We start from the raw sequence: 25240 nt of genomic DNA, 5'->3' as shown, positions 1-25240 counted from the left end.
CACATCTAAATCAGGTAGGCGGACCACTATGTTGGCAGGGAGGGTACTCCATTGCCTTTACAATGGAGTTCAAGCTTCACCAACATATAAATCAGGCCCTAAGTGACCACTTCAAGAAAAAAGTGCTGTCTGTAAATGATAGTGCGCTACCACACCAGTGCACCAAAATGCACCACCTGGTACATAGTACACACTTTTATCACTCTCCTTTTGAATGGGTGTGACACATTTGTGACATTTGTTAATTTGTGTGATGTTTGGCTTTCTCGCAATTCCTATGAATTCAGTGATATAACATTAATGGCAGCACCCGCAGTCAGAAAATTGTTCGAGAACCACTGAATGGGGTGGGGGGATAAGGTGATAAAGAGGCAACCAGTTGAGAGGTAGGAATTGTTAAAAGCTTTGTGCGAAGGGCATAAGAGAGAAAGGCAGAAAACGGAGATAGAAGATAACAATACAAAAACAGCTATAACAGATTAAAGCAGGGATGAAAAAGAAACTGCTAAATGCAGGTAAAGAGACAGGAAGTACAGTACACAGTGTGGTGAATGAAAGAGGAATGACATGGAATCAAAATGAAACTGCCTTGGTAATGGGCATCTGGCCAGCACCGGTTCGGACTCCTGTACTTATTTTTCTTCTCTATAAATGAAAAAGAATAAGGCGTAGTTCTTATTCCACAAATGTTCTCTCTGAATTGAACACACCACCAAAACAACACAACGAGAAGGCTAACTGGTCACTGCCCAGTCAGTTTGTAAGCGTTTGGTAAACCTGGAGGTTGGTGGTCACTGCATCCAATTTGTGCACGGTATTATACTGCCAGAAAAGTGAAGTCCCAGAGTGGGAATATTCCCTCCTAGATCGATAGACATATGATCTCCTTCATATACCAACCTCTACCTTGTCCGAGTTCTACAATATAACGCTCTAAAACATACCTTAGTCACCCTAAAATCAAATTTCTGCACCAAAAAAATAAAGTAATAAATGGATCTGCTTGAATGAATTTGTAGCATTTCATTCCATCTTTTTTGGTTTGGCTCATTGCACATTAGAAAAAAGGACCAACTATATTTAGTCTTACTCCTTCCCTAAAAGAGATAATCCAGTCAAACAGCTATGTCTTCTTTCATCTTCACAGATTCACATAAAACGCAAGCCATCCCGTTAGAGCTGGTACTAGATTGGCCACCCCGCGTGCTAAACACACCAGAGGGTATTTCCCTAATTTCCTTAGCAGAGATTGTCTGCTTAGAGATGAATTAAGAAAAGCAATCACAGAATTCTTTGTCCTTAATGACCCAGCAGTGACTTGTTTCGCCAACAGTTGGGATGCCTATAAAGCGGTCATTAGGGGTAAGTGAACTAAACTAGCAACCACATTAAAAAACCGTAAGGGGGAGAGTATACTCCTAGAAGGGGAACTACAAACCGCAGAACGGACCCACAAGGTCAATCCCTCTGAGCAAAACCTACAAAACGTCACACAGCTAAAGAGAAAATGACAGGCTATCTACACCAATGGGGCGGAAAAAAACATCTTGCGACTACCAGCCCGAAACTACGAAGGGGGAAATAAGGTGGGATCCCACCGGGCCAGGCAACCAAGAGTGAGACAGGAGAAGGAATATATAGCGCAAATTGTGGATAAATACGGCTCTGTTCAGAACAGTGAAGAGGGGAAAGCTAGAGATTATGGAGATTTCTACAGGTCTCTCTACACTGCGGACCCGCTGGCGGTTGAGGACCAGGGGAGATACTTAGAAGCATTCGCGTTTCCACAGATCCGAGTCTCCACAAATGAGGACTTAAGCAGACCTATTTCGGGTGAGGAGGGACAAAGGGCAACAGACTCACTTAAACTGCAAAAAGCACCTGGCCCTGGTGGCTTAATTGGCCACTTCTATCGTATCTTTGCTCCCGAGCTGGTGCCTAGCTTAGTGTCCTTATTTAACGATATCGCAACCACACAGAAAGTGACTCCATCTATGGGGGAAACGCTAATCTCTGTCTCCCCAAAACCAGGGAAGGACTGCACAAATTGTGCCTATTACTTGCCTATTGCGCTCCAGAACCTTGATGCCAAATTATACTCTACAATTCTGGCCACACGCTTAGAGAATGTCATGCCATATCTCATTAAACCTGATCAAGCAGGGTTCATTAAGGGGGGGCAAATGCACAACAACCTGAGGAGAGTAGTACACATTATCAAAAAAGTGCAGGAAAAGAACATCCCAGAGGCCCTTCTCTCGTTTGACGTGGAGAAGGCCTTTGATCAGGATGACTGGGCTTTCTTGTTGCGAACTATGAAGAAATTCGGCTTTGACAAGGCCTTCATAGGTATGGTGCCGGCTAACTACTCTGCTTCTCGATCGCGGGTTCTAGTATGGAGTGGCATCAGAACCCTTTGTTCTCTCGTGAGGCACCAAACAGGGTTGCCCGCTTCCCCCCCTCCTATTTGCCCTTAGCACTGAGCCCTAATCAGGGATAACCCAGACATAGGGGGGTGCCTTTTGGGACAGACGAACACAAAATCTCCCTCTTCGTGGATGACGTGTTGCTCCCAGTCACAAGACCGCTGTCCTCTCTCCTAGCCATCCAGAACGAGCTTGCTTCCTTCGAAAAGGCCTCTGGGTTTAAAGTTAATCTATCGAAGTGTATCTCCTTAACTTGACACTGTCCAGGGAATCCATGAGAGCAATGGAGGGACTGTCCCCTTTCCAAAACACCCATAAAGACATTACGTACTTAGGAGTCAAACTCACCCCTAAGATATCGAACCTCTACGGAGCTAACTATCCTCCCTTGCTTCTGCAGCTTAAGGCTGACCTGGCCAGGTAGAGAACCTCATAAACTTTCTGGATAGGATGCTTCAATGCAGTTAAAATGAATGTGCTCCCTAGGTTACTCTACCTCTTTCAGGGCATTCCGATACCAGTGGAGAGGACTCTGTTTGGTGATTTGAAAAAGATGATCACTAAATTCATCTGGCAAGGGCACAGGCACAGGGCTCGGTTAACCTTCCGGTTGCTTACCAAGATGAGATTGGATTGGGGATTGGCACTCCTGGACTTCTTGGGCTACTATAGGGCAGCACAACTCCGGGTAATCACAGAATGGTCGCTTCTTGAATCGGAAAAACACTGGCTTTACATAGACCGGCAAATTGTGGATAGAACGATTTGGGACCTCCTTTGGAAGCAAGAACAAAATCGACCTTTAAATGCATACATTAGCACCCCCACGGCCACCACCCTGTGGGTATTGGATGACCATAACAGATCATTTCCCCTGACCACTTTCCCTTCACCCTACACCCCCATTCACTTTAACCTAGACTTCCCACCGGCTCAGCGAGAGGGCTCGTTCGAGGCTTGGCGGGCGGGTGTTGTCTCATGATTTTGGATCTCCTAAAGGAGGGGAAGTTGCTGACCTCTGAGGAATGCACCAAAACTTTTAAGCTCCAGCCCTCTAAAAAATTCCACAACATCCAACTTAAACACTGGGTACAGCAACCTCAGTTCAGGTTAGCTGCAACCACAGATCTATTCCCAGTTGAAAAATGTGCACAGTCTGGGGCTTCCTCGAGGGGTACCATTTCTTTTCTTTATTCTCTCATATAGGCGCTGGGTCCCCGCTTCACCCCTAGACATCAAGGATTCTGGGATTCTCTTCTTTCTCCTCCGTTGGGGGAAAATCAATGGGGCTCCTTGTATAAAGGCATCCACAAATACAATCGCTCCATGTATCTAAGAGAGTCTCACTATAACATTATGTATGAATGGTTCTTACACTCCCAGAAGTTGAGCAAAATATTCCCTAACACAGATGTTTGAAAGGTTGTGCTCTGCGGGGAGATTTTAAACACATATGGTGGAACTGGCCCTCTATCCAGCCTTTCTGGAAGGAAATGTTATCCCAAATTAAGGCAATACTGGGCTATCCACTTCTCGCTACACTAGGCCATACTCTCTTGGGGATCCGAGACCCGAGTCTGATACGGCAAACACACAGGGACCGTTCTGTGATGTGGTCGCGCTTAGGGGCCGCCAAAATGGCAATAGCTGCAGCGTGGAAGAAAATGGAGGCCACCTCCCTAACACATGGCATGCTCAGCTATGGCGAGCTCTGGCGATGGAAAGAATGGCAAATATAGTGGAGGACAAAAGAATAGGATTCAACTACACTTGGGCACCCCTAGTGGAGTATTTATCTGTAGGTCTGCCACTCTTCGCTTGTGGCCCCAGGTTAAGGGCTCTTCATCTATTTCATATCTAACTCTAGGGTCGACTGTAAGTCTTAAGTGGAGAAACTTGGAGGATCTGTCTCGGGCCCTGCCCATGATGCCCTGACCACACCACTGACCAACTTTGACTTTGTGACACTATTGTTTGTTTTGATTGTTTTTGAGTTGTATTGGTAGAATGGTTCTGGGTGGGAGGCACAAATGCCATCTGGGCAACAAGTCCCATGCTGGGAATTACACAAAAAGATCTTTATTGGTCAATTTCTCCTGCATCCAGATGAGGAACATAATGTTTGTAGGTATCTCAGGTCGATTCCTAGTACACAAGATGAACATGTCAGTTAAGCCTTGTTTATCTCTTGATCTGCATGATATGCTGATACCTCCTATCACTGTTTGTTTTGTATGTGTTTTGCAAAACTGAAACCAATACAAATATTTTGAAATAAAACACAAGCCATGCTTCAACCAAGCTTTTCTGTGAGGTACATTTTGTTTCGTAACTGAGCAAGAAACAATCACAAAGGAGCTTTCAAAAAAGTAATCTTTGAAATCGATCGATATACATTTCATCTCAGTACATTTCTAACTCCTTTAGGCAGATTTGACTAAATGTGACTAAATGTTTATAAATGCATACATTCTTTCCAAATGTGAGCTCATCTATCACCTCAAACATTCCCTGTTGCTTTGGAGTAACAAACAAACAGATAGATATAAACATATTGTATATATATGAACACTTACACTGTTCACTACACACATACCAACACAAACAGAGTACCCAGTTTTTATAGAAAAATAAAAGTATCCCCATTAAAGTGACGAGTATGATGGGGTTGGGACCTCACTTCCTTTGACAAATTGACATCATTATCCAATGCCCAATTAGCACCTCGGTCAATTTATTGGTCTGGCCTAGAGACAACTTTAGCTGTCTTGCTAGCATCATCTAATTAAACAAGCATTTACAATGCAACGGTCTCGCCTTTGCAAAAGTTAGAGCTATTGGCATTGTAAATGACAAAATGTTATTTATGTGTTGGTTTTGAAAACAGATAAATGGCATTGTCATTTACAATGCCAATAGCTTAATCTCTCGCAAATGCCACACACAAACACACAGACCCACACAGAATTCCAGCTGCAGGCACACTGGGCAATTAGCCATCATAGGGGTAGGTGCTCAGCCAAACCGCGAGACAACCGGATCAAGCATGCTGTGTAAATATGTAATGCCCTCAGCATTAAAACCATGGGTAATGAACCAAGAGATTTCAAGTCAAGCTAACCCCAATCCTTTGAGGCAAGCACCACCAACAGCTGTGCCTAATTAACAACATTCCGCATCGGACACGGTGGAAAGACAGCAGGAACCTCGCATTCCATGCCTTCGCCCGCAGATTAACCACACAAGTAAAGAACCAATGGCCTGAGCGGGGGCGTAGAGATAGTTATTTGACAGCCTTTTTGCGTTTTATACCGCGCTTTACATGAACGTCTATTGCATTACAGACTGTATGGGGGAGATTACGAGAAGTCCAAGCCTCCAAAGATGACCGATGACCCCGCAACTCTTGCGAGAATGAGAATTCACACAGATTGTACTCGACGAGCCCTTAAATTTATGAGGAGCCATTACTCATATTGACTTCACTCTCCTCACCAGACTCGAACCCGGTTCTTCAGCTCCCCCGCATTAGAGTCTACCGCCCTAGCCGTTAGCCCATACAAACGAGCAGTAACAGAGCAGCAGTTTACATTCCTCAAATCAGCTGATTATAAAGTGAAGTCAATCTAACCCCAATGAACTAGGCCCCGGGTGAAAATCACGCTCTACTGCCGAAGCTCGCAACACCCCAACTCGATCCCACAGAAATGGGCCCTGGGTGACCTGCACGAGGTAAGCAGCTTATATATTTGTTCCCTGCCCTCTTTCTTTTGGACAGGGCCTAAACTTGCCTCATAGTACAAAGAGTGCCAAACGAATTTGTTTGCAATGGTCAACCAAAACTAGAAAGCCGACGCAGTGCCTGTCGAGCGTACAAGTTTTTGGCCAAATATATAGCAAAAGAGGCATACATTATCGCCCTTGACTCTTGCACATTGTGTGATTACCTCCAGCTGGGGCCCCGCCGGAGCTGCATGTATCCGGTCACCGAAGCCGCTTCACTCTACCCACAGCCATCTCCGCCTGTTGGGCTCCCCACAAGGCTGGAAACCGGGGCAGCGCCGCTCTACCAGGACGGAGAAAACGTGCCCTGCTGCCAGCAAGGAACGAGCAGCGGAAGATCGATACCCTGCACCAAACATGCTGAACACTAGGCAGAACTGTGCCCGAAAGCAGCAGCCCCTGTGCAAGGCCCGCGCCCCATCCCCCACAACCATCACCGAGGTGACTAGCCCGGCAGTCTCACAGCTCGCTGGCACCCGCGGGCTTAGGACCCTCCGGGTGGTTGCCGCCGATCTGCGATGCAGGGCACGGGTCCAACTATGCCCCCCGCCCAAGCGGGGTATGACCAAACACCGGGAGCCTTGCCCCATCCCCTCTTTTCCAGCCCCCAACCCGGGCAGTGGTCGGTTGGCGGCAGAGCTAACGAAGGATGGTGGAGGGGTGGGGGTCGGCGATGGCACGGAAAGCACACACCGCAGCAAAGGTCTCCCGGACCCGCCAAGCAGGTTTTAACATCTTAACGCTTTATCAAGGTACGAGGCGAACGTGAACAATCCATTGCTACAAAGTTGCGTGACATCTTAGGGCACAAAATTGCAACGCCGTTGCGTGCCTGTGGCACTGGTTAATAGTAGATACTGGCGCCCGTTCTTGGAATATTAAGATTTGAACCAGCTCCCTCGCTTAATAGTCAGCAGCTCTGACCAGAATGATAAACTCTCTTTAATCGCTGTGGACTAACTGTAGAAAACAATATGAAGCATCAATCACTTGCCTACCGCCGCATTTCAGACTGGGGGGCGTGTTTTTTGTCTGTGGTTTACATCCTTTGATGTTTTTAGGTCTTCACCAGCTCGACTGCGCATGTGCACAGTCTTTCGTAGTCGGAGACCTAAAAACATCAAAGAATGTAGAAAGAAAGTCAAAAACACCCCCCCCAATCTGAAAAGGACAGGGCTTAGATCGAAAGAAGAACATCACTAGGACCTCTTCTCCAATGGCTGGCCACCGTTTAGGAGGCCAGCCAATAGAGAAGAGGGGCGGGGCTTAACCTCGCTAGTGATGTTCACTCTAACCCATTAAGTCTCGCCAGCGAGACTGTGCATGTGCGCAGTCTTTCGCAGGCCGAGACCTAAAAATATACAAAATGCATACATATGTACATATATAGAGGTGCTTTGGATCAGTCCTTTTCAACCACTGGTCTGCTGACCTTTTCAACCACTGGTCTGCTGAATTGCTGTTCACTTTATGAGTCTGTGCAGCAAAGCATACTGCACTGGCTAGTGGGTCAGCCCATTCAGTCACTCACTCTATTGCACTGTGATTTACAGTGTTTTCTTACCACATGTGCACATCTGCCTCAGATCAGCGACAGGGTCAAAATTTTCCAGGTTTTTTTCTTTATATTTCACCCTTTTTATTTCCATAGTCATCCTTGTGTGTTTAAAATGTCTTTGAGTGACAGAAATTCAAATTATATAAATAGTATGCCCTTCATTGTGCCAATAACAAAAACATTTTCCTGTTATGTGCATTAAAACCAAAATAGTTTCAATCCTGTTTAAGTACACCTGCCGACTTAGAAGCACCCAGACTGCTCTAACAAAATTATATGTACTGATTATGATGGCCACCATGTTTAGGCGCAGCATTCTTTCTTGTGTTTTTTTTATTTTGTGGCACATGATTGCAATAAACAAATGCAATGAAGTGTAACCATTGCACCAGCTTGCCCTAGCCAGACAGAGTTTTCCAATGCTTGTTTGGAGTTGTTTTCTCTGTTTTCCATATTCAAATAAGGACAAATGAAGTGTCTGCCGCTGCTTGGTTGCCACTATATAAAATTATTAAATTATGGCTTTATACGACACATCGGGGATCTATGGTGGTAAGAAGGTCTCTGCCTTGGCGCACCACTCCCAGCATCTCATAGACCTCACCTGCCATTTTGCCTCAATGGTGCTGCTCATATAACTAGTGCTTTAAACGGTCCGGTACTGTCCAGTACTGAGTACTTTTACTTCTTTAACCCCTTGCATGCTCGTGACGGAACCATTCCGTCACGAGCCACGGTGGTGCTGTGCTGGTGATTGAATGGTTCCGTCACTGCCCGGCCGGCACGCCTGCGCAGCGCTGATTTCGCGCCTGCGCTGAGCATTTCATTGAGCGGGCGGGCCGTGACGGAACCATTCCGTCACAAGCACAGCGCCACCGCGGCTCGTGACGGAGTGGTTCCGTCACGAGCATGGCGGCACCGCGAAGCCCCCCTCCCCGCCTAGCGCTGCGGCGGAATTACCGCCGCGGCCAAGGGGTTAATCTGAAGGGGAGAGTACCTGCACCTCTCAGCACTGATGCAATACATTTAATGGGAGAGTACCAACACTTCTCAGGAGAAAACAGGCACTGTTAATAATGAGGACCCGCAGTTCAGTATTCCTAATTAAGCCTCATACAACCTTGGCAGTGCCCGGTCATAAACCTCTCTCCCTAATGTCAGTCAGTAGTTGTCGCCACGCACAATGCGGTTCTGCAAAAAGCCCAAAACATTGCTCATAACAAGCACTGGGCCTACAAATAATGAAACAGATCAGTTATTATGTCAGTACCCAGAGCAGACATGGTGAAAAAACGATGTCTACAAAACAATGCACTTGGTTGGAATGCTCTCGCAAATGCTGACGTTCAGGTAAACACCACCGCACGCGGCGCCTCGCAATCCTGAGTAGCAGTGGGAGCACCTGAGCCACTCAGCCCGCGTGCTCACTGTTTGCTTTCTCTCCCCCTACCACAGGCGCGCAACACCCATTGAACTCACCGGGCTTCAGCCCCCCCCGTCGTGTGTGGCAGCCCGGGATGAGACAGATCCCGGGCACACACAGAGCCGCACCCGAACGTTTAACAGGTCTTTAAAAGACCATTTGAATGTTAATTAGGCCTTGCACCCCTTCTAAGAGCCCCTGCAGCCCCACTCTGCCTACTGATTAAAGGTTCAGCCCCCCCCCGAATTTTTTTCTTAGCCCCCCCCGAAATTTGGCTCTAGTTGCGCCTCTGCCCTACCATTGTTCCCATTGCGCGCTTTACAGCATCACATCCGTACGGAAATGACTTCAGTCGATCCCACTGCACTCCAACTGAATTGTGATGCAGCATTTTTTTTCGTTAGCAATGCAAATTTGCAGTGTTCTATTCGGCTGCGAAATGTGCCTTTTCTAAGAATGTATAACGTTACCAAAGCTGCACGCCCGCACCAAGCTTCTGGTTATTTGACTATAAACGGGCAAGTATTTATTTATAGGTTAACCAAAGTAAAAGAAAAGAGGGTGTTCTGCACCTCTTAACTTTAGGAACACCTTCATTTTTTTAGATATCTTTCAGCAATAGTGTACAAATATGATAACGTCTGCTCAAAATTCAAAAACTATATTTCATTAACATTTGAACCTTTTCACCTTAGTACATCAGATTATATCAGTGCATTGGGAAGCATTTTTTTTTAGCTTTTTTAAACATGACTTAGAAGCATTCTTGCTTCCCCCCCACCACCCCCACTCACACTGACAAGAATGTCAATAGTGAACTAAGAGGCAAGTCAGTTGTTTTGTACACCCTTTGGGTGGCCTCGGTTGCTATTATACATAACATTATAGTTTATTAAATCAAAGATTTTACAGCAGGTTTTGTACAGCGCACATCCTAAAGTCAAGCATTTTGAGGTTCTCTTATATGTTATAATGATGAAGAAGGAGAGAAAGTGAAATAAAACAACTGCCTAGGATCACACAATTTAGGCAAGTGGGTTGCAAGGATTGATGTAGGTTTTCTGTTTTCACAATATGCAGTTCAGTCACTAGATGTACACGCTTCACGTCACTTACATCTACCTTACCGCCCTCTGACCCCTTGACCGCCACACTGCTGGCATCAATGGTCACTATTCCAGCCCAAACTCTTTGGTCCCTGGGAAAATGTTTCCAAGTACCCATGCCGTAGACTGTAGAGTAAATCACAAAAAAGTGCCTACACCCGACATTCTTCACCAAAATTATTTATATGGATGGGACAAGCGCAGTGTATGAGTTTGACCTGGTATTTTTATTTATACCTATTTACTTTATCAACATTTTGTTATACCTTTTTCAAAATTTCACCAAAAAGGAAAATACATTCATAATATTTACATTACAGTACATGACTATTTACAACCACATATTACAAATTTCATACATTCCACAAACAAAACTTTTTACAAATACACATTAAAAATGTATAATTTCATTAAATCAAATCAATCACAATCAAAGGAAAAAGACAAAGTCAAAACAAAGGAGCAAAGCCAAAAGATGGAAATAACTTATAAATCAGCCTTGACTGATTAAAAAACTCTTAGTGATATTGCTTGCTCCTTCTGGTGTGCCGACGCGTTTCTAGTCCAGGGAAACCAGTTCCCGGACTGTCATCAGGGCTTTGTCAGTTTTCTGTATAGAATGCAGAAAGACATTTAAGATTTATTACTAGATTGCTATCTACTCCTATATCATGTTTTGCACAATTCATTTTCTGAAGGAAGTACCTGTCTTTATTTGGTTATTTACCTTGTAAGTCAACAAAACGAAAAGAGGCTTCAAATCAGCCTATTTTATTCAAGGAGAGAACCTTTCAAACAACGGGGCGTTATCTCATTATCTGCAATGAGAGAGAAGTTGTTTTTAGGGGTGGGATCAGGTTTTATTGAGAATTTCAAAAGGGGGATAACCTGGTATGTTCATACCTTTTAAACAGAGCTCAAGGTGATGGACGTCGCTGTCAGGCGGTGTTGTATTGTAATTTCACTTGAAGATTCTAACAAAGAGAGAGTGCGGGCGTATATTAAAGGTGCATGCTTCCAACCATGTTTGGGGCATTATCTTGAATCAATATACTGTCGGCATTATCTTGAATCAATATACTGTCTATCATACCTTTACTTGTGCATGAAGTCGATATTCAAAATGCAGCATGAGGATTTTCTTTTATTTCATTGCCGTGTGTGCCCAGTACAATCTGAATCGGAAAACACTTCTAAAAGAATATCGCACCATAAACACGATAATTGAAGCAAGTTTAAAGTGTGTACCACAACATACCTGCTTGTATGCTGGCTCCTCCCTCACCTTGAATGGCCGCTTTTCTTTAACTATATTAACTCGACCCTAAAAATGATTAAAAGGGGGGAATTATATTCTGGCATGCTTATTGGTCATTTTGGGGAGCTAAAAGCCGTCAGAGCCATGGCTTACCTGCTGCTACCACTCGTATTCTCAGACATCAATCCTCTTACACTTCTGGTGCAGCAGCCATTTTGGAATACCTAGTTCATATCATGTGATCTCTAGCTCAGAGTTATGGTCCATGTAGTTTGTTTAACACAAACATCAGGGAACACCGCGATAAATCCTACAGAGATTATCCAAGCATTCTGCACAGTCAGTTTTTATGTTTCTTAGCTATGGTTTTTACCTAATTACGCCCACACCTCCGAATCTTTTAATTATTAAAAAACTCCAAAAGGATGAATTCTGGGTCATGTAGTTTACAATTCATTGCGCAGTCATTATGGGTGAACACCCCTAGATATTTGTTCCATAGGTTCATGTACGGGCCATAGACAATCAATGCAAGTGAAAAACGCAAATTCTGGCCAAAAACGTTATTACATTTTTAAATTCTTGATATTTCTGTCAAGCTATTAAGTCCCGTCAGTGTACAGTTAAACTTTAGGATTAGATATGCCTCTTTTTGCAATATGCTCGGTCAACGTCCACCGGTCTCTTTTCTTGAGTTATTGAAAAAAGGACAGACCATTTAAAATCGTTTTCACTATGGTTTTTCTCCACAAAGTGCTCAACCACAGGGGCCTTCATGACTTTTTTCTTAATTCGCGATCGGTGTTAGCTAATCCTTAGATTAACCTGTTGGTTAGTTTTACCAATATAGATTTTTCTAAACGGGCATTCTACCACGTATACGACATTCCTTGTCCTGCAGTTTGTAAACATATGATGTTTCCACTTAGTTCCACAATGTTCAAATTCTTTGCCCACAATGGTATTAGGACAAGCCACACAATTCCCACACTTGTGGTGGCCTTTCACAGGTTTCATATTCCACTGGGCAAGTAGATCGCTCTTTTTTTTTAATAGGGGGAGTGATATCGGCCTTTACAATCTGTTGGCCTACACTCAAATTCTTTTTGTATGCAAAAATTGGTCGCGGAAATGCACATTCTAGTCCCTCTAAGAGGTGCCAGTTATTGAGTACATCCTGTCGCATTTTATGTGTGTCTGGGCTGAACGTGGTGACGCAGACCAATCTGTCTAGTTCTTTCTTTGGTTTGATTTCTAGCAGGCATTCACGTGGAGTGAACCGTGCCCTTTTAGAGGAGTGTTTCAATATTTTTTTAGGATATCCTCTATGTATCATTTCGCTGCAAAATGTCTTGGCATGATCATCATAATCGCTAATCTCAGTTCAATTACGCCTTATTCTTAGCAGCTGGCCATACGGGAGATTTGCTTTTAGGCTCCTCGGATGATAGCTCCTGTGATGCAAGATCGTGTTTTTGTCCGTCTCTTTTTTTGTACAAAGATGATTTAAGATGTCCTCCATCACATATTAGTTCCACATCAAGAAAGGTCATGCGGATCGTACTGTGTTCAATAGAAAACTTAATGTCCATATGTCTGGCATTTAGCCACCCATGGAACGCCAATAGATCCACCTGGCTCCCCTGCCACAGGAGCCAGATGTCATCTATATAGCGCCAGCATTGCTTTTTGTGGTTTTTTGAATGGATTATTTGTTTCCACATACTTTTCTTCATATTGTGCAATGAAGAGGACTGCCATTTCTGGTGCATAAGGGCATCCCATGGCAGTCCCCTTCACTTGCATGTAAAATTGTTTGTTGAACACAAAATAGTTCTTTTTTAGACCTACCTCAGCCAATTTCAAATGTAAATATGTGGTTGTAAATAGTCATGTACTGTAATGTAAATATTTTGAATGTATTTTCCTTTTTGGTGAAATTTTGAAAAAGGTATAAAAAATGTTGATAAAGTAAATAGGTATAAATAAAAATACTGGGTCAAACTCACACACTGCGCTTGTCCCATCCATATATATAATGTTGGTGAAGAATGTCGGGTGTAGGCACTTTTTTGTGATTTACGGTTTAATAGGGTCCAGTCTACCACGTACCCTACCAGGACCTAACTCCTTAGTCTTGTAGACTGTAGAGTAGGCAAGCATGTTTTATTGTTTTTTACTTTGTAGAGTGGACATCCACAGATCTTCTTGGCAATGTGCATAAAGCAACCTCACAAATAAACACAGAACAAAAGTGGACTATCAAAGACCTGTCAAGGATAAGAAACATATTAAGTGATTATTGGATGAACAGATACATTTTCAATCATTCCTTAAATTTTCCAGTTCTCTCTCCTGGGCAAAGAAAGTAGGCGCATTCTTGCACTGCTAACTTTTTGACACTAACTAGCACAGCTCTAGTTCTCCCACTGAGCAGGCATGACTGCTATGGTCAGGTGGTGTTTGGATCTTCCACTGCTACAATAGACATTAGCCTCAAGTGCCTTCAAACCTAAGACATTCACAGGCCCTAAGGTCCAAGCGCATAGAGGCAATCCAGCTCTAGGCACATTCTATATGCTATACATTGTTGTGGTATCCTTCCTCGATGCAAAGCATGGCTCCACAAGTGCACACTGGGATGATGCACAAAATAAACTACTAGAAACTACTGCAGTCAAAGTGGTTGACAAGATGCAAAAAAGTATCGACTACAGAAAATCTTTTTAAAAATTGCTATCTCAATTAAATGAATAAATCGCTACTCTAACTTTTAGCCACAAATATTAAAATATTTATTTTCAAAGTGGATTTTCTCATAGGTGCTAACAAAATGTATCAAAAGCGGAAGGTCTTAGGCTCGCAGTGGAAGACCAACAATTTCTCAGTTGCAGTTAGGTGCTTCCACAGGCTTGTAGTCTGTACCATTGCAAGCAGTAGGCCTTGATATCAACAAACACGATGGAGCTTACTTTATTTTCGTCATGAAGATGTTGACAATGTAGGCTCCACTGGGATTCAAAACAGTGCCACTCAGGTTGCACGCAGATTTCTGCACCTGATGCAACAATCTGTGGTAATCTTGCAGGATCATTTCTATGTGGTGGGGTTCTGACATCTACCTGCCTTGAGGAGCACCCTTGAACTTGTAAGCATTGCTCTTTATGGACACTACCCCCACCACATTCTGGCAGCTGGTCTCTCTGAAGGGCAAACATTATCCTGACTGTATCGGTCTGCATACTATATTGTCCTAGCGGATAGCGGGGCATTGTCTCTACATGAAAGCACGCCGCCTTTGATCGTGCCTCTGTATCTTGCTTTGTAATAGGAGTTCATTTACAGTACTGGAAATTGCAGTGCTGGATTGAAGTCTTGGCCCAGCGTCATGACAAATTCTATGGAGCTAAATTATGCATTCATGAGGCAGAGAGGCAAAAATGACTTTCTTCTCACCGACTAGGCAGCCCATCGAAAATTCACAATTGCAGCCACATTGCTATCAACTGTTCCTTCCTGGTTGCATATGAGGCATCTTTGAAGGTCCATGATCAGGGCACAATACCAATGGAAAATAACTATAATTTTCTCCATCCTGCTCATACCCTAAAGGCGCGTGGAAAATGCTTCAAGATTCGATTCCTTAATTTTAAATAATATAATACATAAAAAAAAGAAGTGCACAATTTTTTTCTTAGGGTCCTGCTGCATTGCTGTCGAATGCTGGGGTTGCCAAATATCAAGGATGATTCCACCCCATGCCACTTTCTCTCACCACCCTACATTTCCTCTCTCATTATCGCGCTCTTGCAATTTATTCTACATTCCTGATTTTTCATTTTATCACTCCCATCTCCCGTCTTTGTTTTCTGCCTTTCTCTATCCAGCTCTGGGTTAAAGTCAACTGGTGAAAGTAAGTCCTGGTCCCCAAAAGCGCATGTCGGTGCTCACAACCCCCAACAATGCCAAAAGATAGGAAGTGAGATGAGGAACAAAAATATCTGGTACTGCTTTCTATAGCCTGCCCTGCACATTTTTGCCCTAGGGCCATGAAAGCAACAGGAAATTATTGAATCAAATCACATCAAATGTTGGTCAAAATGTTGGTGATTGTTCGAGACTGTACATCGCAGATCTAAAGGTACGATCCAGAATGACAGTCAATAAAAAGTCACACCATAGCCGGGTCGAAATAGAAATTCGTAGAGCAGAACCTAAAAGCAGCCGGGGTACTGGCACTTTTGCTACTCCTAAAACAGCTAGGTCCAATCAGGAGCTATCGAGCTCTTAATGAAAAATCTTGAAGGCATTTTGGGACCCTCCTTTATATTTTGAACCATGTGCCCAGCACCCCAAAGCAATGAACACAGAAACGATAACACAACCAAGGCCACTGTACACTGTGCCAACAAACAAGGATATCCAAGACCTCTGTCCTTAAACCAGCTATGAAATGTGGGCAACTCCCAGCTGAAGAAACTAAAAGAAACGTTATGTTTTGTAAATGCACTGTTTCTATTAATGCAAGGATGAAATTTAGGGTGACCAGGCGTCCCCGTTTTGCCAGGACGGTCCCCGTTTTTAACCAGCTGTCCCAGCAAATTTCAAGAAATTTAGCTCATTTCCCTGTTTTTAGAGAGTGGCAACTGAAAATGGAGGGAAGTGTTTTTTATGTTTTATAAAGCAGGGAAAGTTAGCAGTTGTTTCAAGAAAAGAAAGTAATTAACAGGCAAGTTACTGGGTTTAAACATTAAATGTTATGTATGTTCTTACTGCTTGTTCTGTAATTCTCTGCTGAGGAGTGCTCTCATGGCTAGATTTAAAATTGTAGTCCTTCTTCTATTTTTGTGAAATGTCCCAGTTTTTGGCTTTAAAATTCTGGTCACCCTAATGAAATTGCTTTTTCAACAATGAGTGCCTTTTAAATGACTACATTCAAAACCAATCACAATAAAATATACATATAAAATACTTGAGCAGTCTACTATTTTGCTGCATTGTTGGGTCACAGGAAAAATTACTTTGAGTAGAGGGTAAAATACGCAAGCACCCCAGAAAAAGTTATCATTCCTGATACTAAGGGCCTGATTACTAGTCTGGTGGACCGAAGACCTCCAGACTTGCAGGGGCGCAGTGGTGGTAGTCCAGCCACCACCGCACCTGTGGTCCAACCGCTTTATGTGGACTTGGGCGATCGGTCTGCCATTGCACTGCTGCAACAGCCAGAGCTCCCTGGCGGTAGAGTGGCGGTCTTAAGGCTGCAATATGCTTGGCGGATCGCCAGGGTCCAGCCAAGCATATTACGAGTTTCCTCTCCACAACGGTTTTCATAGCGGTTCCTCCACCATGAAAACCATGGCGGAGAGGAAACAAAGGCGGCCCTCTAGGGACGTGTGTTCCCTCAGGGCCAAGGGGAGCATGCGGAGGTGCACATGTTGTGCCCCCTGTGTGCATGCACCCCAATACCTGCGCGGCATGGACTGCACCAGTACATGTTGTGCAGGTACTGACCTTGATGTTCTCATTGCGGTGCCTATTTCATAGGTACCGCCGTAAGAACACCAAAGAACCGCCCGCCAGTGACTGAAAAAGTCATAATCTGACAGGCGGAGCACACAGGTTTGGCGGGGCAGGAACGGGATGCCGGTGTGGCGGTCCCGCTCCTGCACCGCCAAACTCGTAATCAGACAATAAGCCCTAAAGAGCAAGAACTCCCGTTCTTTACCTTCATGTATCTGAAGTACACTGAACCCATCACAGTGCTGTTAGTGTTACTTTAAATACATTTTACTTAAATACTGTTCATCTTATTTTGTACTTCTGTGTTGGTAAATAAATACATGTACAAGACTACAAATATAGTATCAAAATGGCACTCACTGTGTTTTGGGTGGGGGTGACATTATAATATACAGAGAAGATGCTCAACAAATAGTCAAATTATATTTTCGTGTGCTCATTATTATAATAGAATTATTGCAGAGCTGAACAACAATATGGGGGGTTGTTTTAAAATCCAATAATACCGTGCTTGCCTTTAGCTTAATCAAACAATGTGTGAGGTCTGAGACGTACTTTAAATTGCATCTTTACTTGATGGTTAGTCCCTTGACTTTTAAGAAGGAAAACTGACCAGAGAGACTTCAGCCTCAAGTGCTCAATGCTGCGGTAATACAGAGGCTATTACTGCAAGGCCTGATGGGAGTATTTCTTAATCACAGCTGGAAAGAGCAAATGTACCATACCCAAAAGCTAATTACCGCACTAGATTTTGATTCCTCTGTACTACCAATAAACAGCAGATTCATATGTTAACCTAGAGAACCGCAAATAACCAAAAACACACCTCCCAATGGCCGTCGAGTGGCCAGAATATATTTCCCCAAAAAATCAAATAAAAAATGACAAACACCTGCAGGCCCCAATGTATCATAGAAAATAATCACAGACATCAAAGGTCCTTCATATTGGCTTCATATCACACAACAAGCCTCCGTAAAACCCTGTAGATGCTTGCATAGCCTCAACACACCCTTATCCAGCACCTAATTGATATTCACCTACCCCCAACAAGACCTTGGTTGATATATACAGAGGTGTGCATACATTTAACATCAAGTAAGCAAGCTACATTACATTACATATAATGGAGGACAGAATCTGGGTTCATAGGGTCATTGGAGTCACGATCTTCATGGTTTGGTTTTAAGGATTCCCCCACAGAACAGGGTATTCGTTAGTTGTAATTCGTCGGGTGCAGCATAAATATAATGTATGTTTTATTGTTGGTAATTTGATGTGTTTTAAGTGCGCTGCGAGTGGCAAAGGTCTACCCAATGCTTTAGTTTTATCTTGATTATTTGGCTTGCGCATCGCCCTGTGGGGTTACATCTAAGTGTATCAAATGAGATACTGTTGGTAGTGGCAAGTCCTGGGATACATCTGGTGAAATATCTGGTCTGTTTTGTTGTGTGAGTTCTCTTTAGATGTGTTTCGTTGTAAGCTAGTATGGGGTGAGTCACTATATATATTTCTCTCGACAGGGCCTTACACAACCCTCAACAATCCTTCACACAGCTTCCAAAGGATCCTCACAGAGGGTCTAATTTAGATCTTGGCTGATGGGATAGTCTGTCACAAACGTGACGGCTATCCCGTCTGCCGTATTACAAGTGATATACGATCTAATACACCTGTAATACAGTGGACGGGATATGCGTCACGTTCGTGACAGAGTATCCCATTCGCCAAGATCTAAATCATGCCTGGTGTCCCGTACACACTGTCCTAGATCTGAGTAGCCTTTAGCATACCTTCACATAGATCCCCAACAAGTCTTTAGTGTCCCTACCATACCATCACGTCATCCCAACACACCAACCCCCATCAGACCTTGTCATACAACTCCATAGAACCAACCCTCGAATCCTTCACAATGAACCCTCACAGAACCTCAAAATAGCACCTATCATAGCTCTGACGCTGTCATCTCACTTGGTTTCCAAATATACACTCTCATAGCCCTCTAAAGAAACTCACACATAATTATAAGACAATGCTCAATTTGGGGAACTCGTAATATGCTTGGCTGGACCCCGGTAGTCCCGCCAAGCATATTGCAGCCTCAAGACTGCCAGGGATCCCTGCGGTTAGACACCAACACTTATGTTTATGTTTTTTTTGAGTGGTGGGTAAAATACGCAAGCACACCGGAAAAAGTTATCATTCCTCATACTAAGGGCCTGATTACGCGTCTGGTGGACCGAGGACCTCCAGACTTGCAGGGGCACAGTGGTGGTAGTCTAGCCACCACCGCACCTGTGGTCCAACCGCTTTATTATGACTTGGGCGATCGGACTGCCATTGCACTGCTGCACCAGCCAGAGATCCCTGGCGGTAGTGTGGCGGTCTTAAGGCTGCAATATGCTTGGCGGGACCGCCAGGGTCCAGCCAAGCATATTACGAGTTTCCTCTCCACAACGGTTTTCATAGCGGTTCCTCCACCATGAAAACCATGGCGGAGAGGAAACAAAGGCGGCCCTCTAGGGACGTGTGTTCCCTCAGGGCCAAGGGGAGCATGCGGAGGTGCACATGTTGTGCCCCCTGTGTGCATGCACCCCAATACCTGCGCGGCATGGACTGCACCAGTACATGTTGTGCAGGTACTGACCTTGATGTTCCCATTGCGGTGCCTATTTCATAGGTACCGCCGTAAGAACACCAAAGAACCGCCCGCCAGTGACTGAAAAAGTCATAATCTGACAGGCGGAGCACACAGGTTTGGCGGGGCAGGAACGGGATGCCGGTGTGGCGGTCCCGCTCCTGCACCGCCAAACTCGTAATCAGACAATAAGCCCTAAAGAGCAAGAACTCCCGTTCTTTACCTTCATGTATCTGAAGTACACTGAACCCATCACAGTGCTGTTAGTGTTACTTTAAATACATTTTACTTAAATACTGTTCATCTTATTTTGTACTTCTGTGTTGGTAAATAAATACATGTACAAGACTACAAATATAGTATCAAAATGGCACTCACTGTGTTTTGGGTGGGGGTGACATTATAATATACAGAGAAGATGCTCAACAAATAGTCAAATTATATTTTCGTGTGCTCATTATTATAATAGAATTATTGCAGAGCTGAACAACAATATGGGGGGTTGTTTTAAAATCCAATAATACCGTGCTTGCCTTTAGCTTAATCAAACAATGTGTGAGGTCTGAGACGTACTTTAAATTGCATCTTTACTTGATGGTTAGTCCCTTGACTTTTAAGAAGGAAAACTGACCAGAGAGACTTCAGCCTCAAGTGCTCAATGCTGCGGTAATACAGAGGCTATTACTGCAAGGCCTGATGGGAGTATTTCTTAATCACAGCTGGAAAGAGCAAATGTACCATACCCAAAAGCTAATTACCGCACTAGATTTTGATTCCTCTGTACTACCAATAAACAGCAGATTCATATGTTAACCTAGAGAACCGCAAATAACCAAAAACACACCTCCCAATGGCCGTCGAGTGGCCAGAACATATTTCCCCAAAAAATCAAATAAAAAATGACAAACACCTGCAGGCCCCAATGTATCATAGAAAATAATCACAGACATCAAAGGTCCTTCATATTGGCTTCATATCACACAACAAGCCTCCATAAAACCCTGTAGATGCTTGCATAGCCTCAACACACCCTTATCCAGCACCTAATTGATATTCACCTACCCCCAACAAGACCTTGGTTGATATATACAGAGGTGTGCATACATTTAACATCAAGTAAGCAAGCTACATTACATTACATATAATGGAGGACAGAATCTGGGTTCATAGGGTCATTGGAGTCACGATCTTCATGGTTTGGTTTTAAGGATTCCCCCACAGAACAGGGTATTCGTTAGTTGTAATTCGTTGGGTGCAGCATAAATATAATGTATGTTTTATTGTTGGTAATTTGATGTGTTTTAAGTGCGCTGCGAGTGGTAAAGGTCTACCCAATGCTTTAGTTTTATCTTGATTATTTGGCTTGCGCATCGCCCTGTGGGGTTACATCTAAGTGTATCAAATGAGATACTGGTGGTAGTGGCAAGTCCTGGGATACATCTGGTGAAATATCTGGTCTGTTTTGTTGTGTGAGTTCTCTTTAGATGTGTTTCGTTGTAAGCTAGTATGGGGTGAGTCACTCTATATATTTCTCTCGACAGGGCCTTACACAACCCTCAACAATCCTTCACACAGCTTCCAAAGGATCCTCACAGAGGGTCTAATTTAGATCTTGGCTGATGGGATAGTCTGTCACAAACGTGACGGCTATCCCGTCTGCCGTATTACAAGTGATATACGATCTAATACACCTGTAATACAGTGGACGGGATATGCGTCACGTTCGTGACAGAGTATCCCATTCGCCAAGATCTAAATCATGCCTGGTGTCCCGTACACACTGTCCTAGATCTGAGTAGCCTTTAGCATACCTTCACATAGATCCCCAACAAGTCTTTAGTGTCCCTACCATACCATCACGTCATCCCAACACACCAACCCCCATCAGACCTTGTCATACAACTCCATAGAACCAACCCTCGAATCCTTCACAATGAACCCTCACAGAACCTCAAAATAGCACCTATCATAGCTCTGACGCTGTCATCTCACTTGGTTTCCAAATATACACTCTCATAGCCCTCTAAAGAAACTCACACATAATTATAAGACAATGCTCAATTTGGGGAACTCGTAATATGCTTGGCTGGACCCCGGTAGTCCCGCCAAGCATATTGCAGCCTCAAGACTGCCAGGGATCCCTGCGGTTAGACACCAACACTTATGTTTAGGGACAGGACTAATTTTTCATCATGGGACTTTGACCGAGAGTAAGGAAAGGACAGAAAATGGAGGAAAGAGGATGGAAAAGATAGGGAAACAGTGATTATGGAAGCAAGCAGGCATGAAAAAGAATCTGCAAGAGTGAGATCTAGAGGCGGGAAGTGTAGGGGGTAAGGGCAGAAAGAGGTATGGAGTGAAATCAAGACTAGGTAGATTTGGGGATTCAGCAACTCGGGTATTTGGCAGTACTGGTTCAGTCTCCTAAAGTAAATTGTGGGTTCCTCTGCTTACTTTTTAAATTTTAACCAATGTTAACACACCATTAAACAGTTCACAATTATTTGTATGTCCTCACCCTGTTTCTACGTGTTACAGAATGCCTGGGCAGTGCATAAATATGTGTTGTACTTATTTTAACATATAAAATGTAACACTAAAAGAGAGCAATCGTGCAGTCCCTGGTCTTCCTAAACGTGCTGTTTCATCATGCCCATACTACACACACACTTTACAGTCAGTGTCTGCATCCTTCCCAGGCCTAGGTTCATCCAAGACGTCAGCAAACTCACCCCAGCACCCTTAAAACAAGCTTGCAAACTCTAATCTCAGAAACACGTCCCTTTCCAGCCACTGATGCAACTGAAAGGACGCGGCTAACTCGGCCCCTTCCTCTGAATACTGCAGGGAAATTAGCTCAGCTCCAAACACATTATAAACGTTAAAGTAACACTATCATCGCCTATTTAGCAACATCACAAACCGGGGCCCGGCACCTGCACATCCATCAAAGGAGGGTTGCACGACAGTGCAGAAAATAACTACAAAATGCCCAGTAGAACTTCCAACGCCTCCAGTGGCTACAGGAGCAGGTGTCTCCAGAAAGAGGCGGGCGTGACGCGTTCTGATATGCAAAACACTGGCGTCCGATTGGTCAGTTTTTTTTCATGTAGTGCACCTTACTTTTAGATTATAGATGAGCGCGCTAGGATAAACCAAGCTTTCATAGAAAACCAAATCGCTGTGTCTGGGACATACAGATTTTAGCCACACACGTTTATTGTAACTGCACGGCAGATGCAACGCATTGAATGTTGTTCCATACCAGAAAGGATAGTAGTTTAGAAGATGTATTTCATACTCCATCACAGCTGATTATTTTTAGGGGAAAGGCTTTTAAACTCATTATAAATGGCAGCTTCCGTCGTCAGTGACGTGCAGCCATCCCAGAGAACACAGAGCAGCAAAAGCAGGCAGTCAGAGATATGAAAGACAGCATGCTGAGAAAAAATGCCACTGCACAAACAAAGCCATTGTTCACTCACTCCCACTGTACCCAAAAATTCCTGAGGCTGAAAAAACTGTATATGATGGGCCCGGGTGCAAGATGCAAAGCGAAGGCAGAAAAAAAGGACATCGGAGATAAAACGATGCCAAAAAGAGCAATTCCCAAACTCTGAAATGTACAAAAAGACACTTATATAACGGATCTAAGGTCAGAAGTGAACTGTTCTGTGCCCGATACAATTACAAGACAACTGACAGCGGAATGCAGGGTCTGTGAGTGCAAGTACGGGGGTTCCAGGGGGCAGTGCAGAGACAGCTGATCTGTGTATCCGTAAACGTCTGCAAAGGCAATGCAAAAGACATACGTTCTAAAATATTCCTAAACAGACTCCATCCATAAAGCTAATGCGCATGTCTATAGAAATGCCAGCTGTGAGCTGACTATATATATATATATATATATATATATATATATATATATATATATATATATATATATATATTTTTTTTTTTTTTTTTTTACACACACACACACACACATACCACATACACAAGATATATGAACACTTCCCAAGAGCACGGGCTCTGTCTGCAGGAAGGAGCAGCCGAGAAGCGCGCTGGTTGCAGCTGTGCTGAGCAGTGCCATTGTGATGTGCGCTGGATGCCCCAGACATACGGTGTGCATGCCGTCTGCGCTGTCTACGCCGCTAATAATGTGCAGTGCAGCGTTGTACCATGTGCAGCGCATACAGTGCCTCTTCCCTATGCACAGACGGTGCCGTTTGCTGATCAGTCTACAGAATTTACCCACTATCTCCAGAGTCTTGCCTGCACTGAATGAAGTGCAATTTGCTGTCTACTGTGGGCAGTGACTGCAGTGCATGCAGGTGCCCCTTACATGCTGGATGCATTGTTTGCAGTGTCTCGATTAGTAGCGGCATGTTCAGTGGCTCTGTATTTAAAACGTTATGCGCATATAGCGCTTTCATAAAATGGTGTGTGCACGGGTCCACTTTGTACAGAAACAAGTAAAGTATGTCATGCCCATAGTGTGCAATTAATTTCTCGCTTGTGTCCTCCTGTCTACAGCAAATGCCGTATCTGCAAAATGCAATGTCTGCCCCAGCAGTCCTATAGATCAATGCCACCCCTACGGTACGCTGCTTGCAGTTTTTGTAGTTCCCCGAGTGCAGTGCACATCAGGACTCCCTGACATTACTCTGTGCAGTGTTTGCAATGCTTGTAGAGCCCTGGGCAGTGCATGCAGAGTGCAGTGGGTGCAGTGAACTGTGCTCGGTGTATGCAGTGATCTGTAGTGCATGCATCGCGAACCAAGCCAGCGGTAGCGCAGCAGGTACTTACGATTTCAGAGGGTTCTGGACGGCTGTGGCCATTTTGATACAGTATAATACACTCGGCTGCAGATTCCGGGCTCTCACCTCCAGCGACAGCTACTGTACAATTTCATTCATTCTCTGGGCAGCGCTAGGAAGATTCAGCCAATCAGGGACGGTGATGGGAAGCTTGTAGCCAATCAGGGGTCTGTGTGATGAGCCGTTTCACTCCTTGGTACTGGATGTTGTAGTTTCACGCTGGGTTACAGAAGCGACTGGAAGGGAGTGTCGGACAACACCTCCCGACATGCAAAGGGATGACAGATCGACGCGCCGACCTCCTCCGTGCCCTGATTGGCCAGTGGATTCTACTGTAAGGTCAGCGGCCTACTGAATGGTGCTGGCAGGCTGGGATTCACGCTTCAGAGCGTAGATGCGAGGATTCTGTTCGAGGCCTAAGAAAAGGTCACTGTTGTAAGCGGCTTTTCGTATAAGCACCGAAGCTAAGTGCTGGTAGTTTACAAACATCCTGAGAAGAAGGATGCTCTAATGTAGTGTATAACGAAGCAATAAAATACACGGCAGGACAGTTACTTGTATTCAGGAAGGAGGTTTTCATATTTTTGGCAAAATATTGTTTTTTTAATATAATTTGTTCATTCAGTTTTCTGTCAAAAGAAATACAAATGACAGTGCAGCTAAAGACATTTGCCCAAATATTGTTGGGAGGGAGCGGTGGGGGTG

General features: G+C 44.1%; 1 protein-coding gene across 2 annotated transcripts in view; it reads right to left on the bottom strand.

Annotated features, from left to right (window-relative positions):
* The window catches only part of DPF1 (double PHD fingers 1), a 516551-nt gene extending 491929 nt beyond the window's left edge, over nt 1-24622 (bottom strand). For both annotated transcript variants that reach the window (XM_086938023.1, XM_086938024.1), the window contains exon 1: nt 24525-24622. In XM_086938023.1, the coding sequence (XP_086794149.1) occupies nt 24525-24556 (32 nt within the window). In that variant the 5' untranslated portion in view covers nt 24557-24622. The remainder of the gene's footprint in view (nt 1-24524) is intronic.
* Nucleotides 24623-25240: the final 618 nt, after the last annotated feature.

The sequence above is a fragment of the Lissotriton vulgaris genome, chromosome 9 (assembly GCF_964263255.1).
Source record: "Lissotriton vulgaris chromosome 9, aLisVul1.2, whole genome shotgun sequence".
NCBI lineage: Eukaryota > Metazoa > Chordata > Amphibia > Caudata > Salamandridae > Lissotriton > Lissotriton vulgaris.
This window is presented reverse-complemented; position numbering and strand designations above follow the sequence as displayed.